Source organism: Lottia gigantea (assembly GCF_000327385.1).
Source record: "Lottia gigantea unplaced genomic scaffold LOTGIsca_23, whole genome shotgun sequence".
Lineage (NCBI taxonomy): Eukaryota > Metazoa > Mollusca > Gastropoda > Lottiidae > Lottia > Lottia gigantea.
Window position 1 is genome coordinate 2,592,194 of NW_008708645.1, and position 4,901 is coordinate 2,597,094.

The following is a 4,901-nucleotide window of genomic DNA, read 5'->3' on the forward strand; positions in this document are numbered from 1 at the left end:
AATAATACAGTGGCAGGACCACAGACCAAAAATTTTGAAGGTGTGTTTGGTACCTGCAATTGCTTTAGTTGTTTTCTTAATTTTTGACTGTAATATTTGCCTTTGATATTTATAATATTTATTAATGTTATATTACTGTACTTTGTAGAGAAAAAAAGAAAGAAACAACTATATTTTACAAGGATAACAACTTAGGGTTCACAGTTAAGGATCCTTTCTACCAGCTGGTCCTTAGCCAAACTTCTTGGCATTGATCTTTCTCGGATTATCCATACCTGTTTACAGCTGGGTCGACTGGAATTATGAGTGAAGATGACTTAATCAAGGTCTGCTGTTTAAAATATTCCCAATTATTTTTGCTTGTAAATTCAAAATAACCATTTTACTAATAGAAGGATCCTTTGTTTCTAAGTACATGAATACTCAAAGAATGGAATGAACTATATGGACTCTTTGACAATTCCATCCACAGAATGACATTGCGTGTAATACATCTACATCTGGCATTCTATTCATTCTTACCATGGAACCAGACCCAATTTATCCTGAAATAATTGACTGTATCCAATCAAATGATTCCAAGTCTCAAAGACAATCGTAGACCATTCTCAGATTTCTTTATGACTCACTCTGTAACAAGACATAACCATAAAAATTATTATTTCTTTTTAATTCGAGTGAAGTGAACCCGGGTGGAAAACACTGATCAGATTGCCAATAATGAGCTTAAACTACATTACTTCTCTAGTTTCAAGGGATACAGATGTCTAGTGATACATTTCAGAGGTTCTGTAGCACAGTAAAAGAGCAAATTTATGGTGGCCGTGAGTCCTAATCTTGGTTCTCAAGGATCCTGTCCACCACCTGGTCCTTAACCAAACCTCTTGGAGCTGATCTTGGATTATCCAACTCTGTAGACTGGAATAATGATTATGATTATCATTACAAGACTATCACACACTGATCAAGATTAGAACCTCCCACCACTATTTGTTTGCCCTTAAGACTACATATTGATGTTCCTCAATGACAGAGATGTTACTAAAAAAAAGCAATCTAATAACTCTTCCATGTGGAAAAAAACCATAAAAAAGTCTTCCATGTTGAAAAAAAATAATAAGTCTTCCATGTGGAAAAAAACCCAAATAAGTCTTTCATGTTGAAAAAAATAATAATAAGTCTTCCATGTGGAAAAAAAATCCTAATAAATCTTCCATGTTGAAAAAAATTCTAATAAATCTTCCATGTTGAAAAAAATAATAATAACTCTTCCATGTGGAAAAAAAACCCTAATAAGTCTTTCATGTTGAAAAAAAATCCTAATAAATCTTCCATGTTGAAAAAAATAATAATAAGTCTTCCATGTTGAAAAAAATAATAATAAGTCTTCCATGTGGAAAAAAAATCCTAATAAATCTTCCATGTTGAAAAAAATAATAATAAATCTTCCATGTTGAAAAAAATAATAATAACTCTTCCATGTGGAAAAAAAAACCTTAATAAAACTTCCATGTTGAAAAAAACCCAAATAAATCTTCCATATAGAAAAAACCCTAATAAATCTTCCATATAGAAAAAACCCTAATAAGTCTTCCATGTTGAAAAAAACCCTAATAAGTCTTCCATGTTGAAAAAAACCCTAATAAATCTTCCATGTTGAAAAAAACCCTAATAAGTCTCTAATGTTGAAAAAAACCCTAATAAGTCTTCCATGTTGAAAAAAACCCTAATAAATCTTCCATGTTGAAAAAAAAACCCTAATAAGTCTTCCATGAAAGTCTTCACTGAAAGTCTACTTATAATAAAAATACAAAACTAGAGGACTGCATCCCTTAAAAAAGCAAAGAGACAACCAATATAATCAATTTTAATCAGAATTATAATATATTAACTAATGAACTAGTTGACTGTCATACTGAGAAATCATTAATATTTGTTACAGCACAGTTTTCATGTTTTACATGGTTTAATTAATCCATGAATTCATGTTCTCATGATGCATATACCACTAACATGAGATACAAGTATAAACTCAAATATCTGACAAAATCTGTACACAATGGAGGGAATTTTCTAATGACAATAACACCTTGCTTTTTAACAGTCCAGTGACCTATTTTTTTTGATTTTCTATATAGCATGAGGTCTGTAGCATGTTGCTTGAGGGAGAGAGATTTCAGTGCTCCTCCATTACTCAGAAAGCTACAATGACTGCAACAAATTGGGTAATGTACTGCAAAAACTAAAAAATTATTCTTGATATAGCAGACGACAGCTTCATATGTTTTCATAATAAAACACAAAACATCAGTAATTCACAGACTTATTCCAATCACACCCAAAATATTTGAGAATTTTTAAATGAATGATTGACAGAGGCAGGTGCTTAGATATGGAAAACACTCCCAACCCATTATTACATTTCAAAATATCTTTTTCTAGTACAATCTCATTTCAAATAAGAAATCCTAAATTTTAATTTTCCTATCCTATGGACATTAAATATCATTTCAATGAATGGTCCTAGCCTTCTGAAAGGAACGGTGTTCTAAAAATGTAGTCACGCATGTCTAATTCAAATTACATAGTTAGCTGAATTTTATTATGAAAATGTTTTAAAGCTTATTTCCTTTTTACTGTTAGTCATTCTCCAATGTTGAGTTAATTATACCTCAAATATAATATTGTATTTTAATCTTCTACATTTAAATAAAGTCTCTACCACAAGTGTGTCCTTGGTTCTGCTTCAAAAGAGTTAAAAATTGAGAACATACATTGTAGGTAAACATTATGAATTATGAATATACAGTAGGCTACTGTTAGCTTAATTGTTAAACATATGGTTTGGATATATCAAATTCTATTTGCATATTTGGAAATTTGAATAGTTATGTCATTATGTGTATCATTTATAATATATATATAGCAATTTGACCCAGTATAAATGTATAAATATGTGTAATGTATGTATTCATATAAATATGTAGTACTTGTATCTTTTACTTATTATGTATCCATGTAAGTGCATGTATCAATTTGGCAGTGTGTCTTGCCATATACACGTATGTATCACAATGAATATCACATATAAATAATATTATATGAATGCAACATGGATTAATTCTATGTATAATGTGCATGTTTCAATATCAAAATTGACAAAAACATGTATCAATTTGAAAGTGTTTCTTGAATATATGTATCAAGAACATACATGTATTACAGTGAATATCACAAATAGTAGGCTACTCATTGGATTAATTCATAATATCTATAATGTGCATGTATCAATATCAAATGTGCATATATATAGATGTATCAATTTGAAAGTGTATCTTGAATATATGAATTAATGTATTGTTAGATGAAGCATTATAGAAAAGTTGGGAAGACTTACCTTCCAATGTCAGTTCCATTCCAGCAAGTTTCAGATGTCATTTTTTCTTCATAGATCATTCTGTTTCCACATATTCCATCAGCTATCCTATTGTACATTCCTAATGAATCATCTAGACGCTTGGATACAGACTCTACGACCTCTTCCAGTGAGATATGAGATAGTTCTTTAGCTGGTTGTATCATTAAGCTGGTATCTATCTTACGTTCGTAAGGATGGTTTTCAGTTTTAGTCTTGGTACTATTCACACAGTATTTCAGAACCTGGAAAAAGAATTTTCAGAGTCTCAGACATTGGAGAGCAGTGCCAATGAAATGGAATCAGGGGATCAAGATGAACTTTCAGTATTCTTCAGAATGAATTTTTAGAATACTGTGAAAAGAATTGAGTTTTATGTGCAGCTTCTCTGGACATTTTTGGGCTACAAAAGAATGTCCTTGCCTATTTTTACACCCTACAGCTGGTTAACACTGACTTATTTAGCATTGACAGCAATTTACATTCAATAAACCTTCAGATTTCATTAGTATATATCATTAACTAAAAAGGTACTTACAGAAGCATGGATTCTAGGTCCACCTTGCATAGCTTCTAATATACCATCAAATACCGATTTATCTATGGACATGAGTACCGTTTTTAAACTACTGGTACGACTTGTCTTCATGTTGATGACCAGATTTCTAAAGGAGGACACCAGCGAATCCCAGGCATGACTGATATCAGACAATTTAGCCAGACACCCTCTCATAACATTCAAACAGAATCCACGACAGGGTTGAACTTCTGTGTATCCATGGCAACGAGAACAGTATTGCAGACGGGTGACTGCATCCACACAGTCGGAATCCACGTGGAGGTTATCTGTGGTTTCCATGACTTCAACAATATCCGTCAGCAAGGTAACGAAGGAGCGCGAGCGGCGTAAGGAATGCTGAAGTTTTTTCTGCAAATTTTGAGGCACTTTTCCAAAAGGTCGGATCTGATCTGAATGATTTGAAAGGCAATCATGGTATTCATTGTCCATTTGTAAAAATGATGGATCGTTTAAAGTATAATAAAACACTGATGGAAAGAGTCTACTGAAGAATGTATGGACACTGTCATGTAAAGTGTCTTTTTCTCCTATGATATATTTATCTAAATGTGTAAAAAAGTCCCGCACTGCATCGTGATGTTTTGTCCAGGGTATATTGTGCATCTGTGTTAAGAGTACGGAGGTTCTGTTCTTGGCTTCCTCCAAAAACAATTCTGTACTTTCTGAAATGGACAAGAGACAAACATATTAAATCTTCTGAACAAAACATAGTGGCAAAGATGTCAATCAGCATATTAAGGGGTTGATTTGGATCTTGAATATTAGAAAATTGTGTTCAAAAACATCTCAAACTAGGAATTTGACTCTCTATTACTATATATGTGTCTATTTTTATATATGGCAGTGTCTCAAGAAAAGTCGTCTAAATAACTTTTCAATCATGGATAATTCTAGACACATATGGAT

At 32.0% G+C, this 4,901-nt stretch overlaps 1 protein-coding gene across 1 annotated transcript; it reads right to left on the reverse strand.

Moving 5' to 3' along the window:
• Positions 1-3,920: 3,920 nt before the first annotated feature.
• LOTGIDRAFT_116020 (hypothetical protein) lies at positions 3,921-4,658 on the reverse strand (the record flags this gene model as incomplete). Its single annotated transcript, XM_009055033.1, has 1 exon — positions 3,921-4,658. A coding segment is annotated over one exon (738 nt), but the record flags the coding sequence as incomplete, so codon positions are not given.
• Between the last annotated feature and the right edge of the window lie 243 nt (positions 4,659-4,901).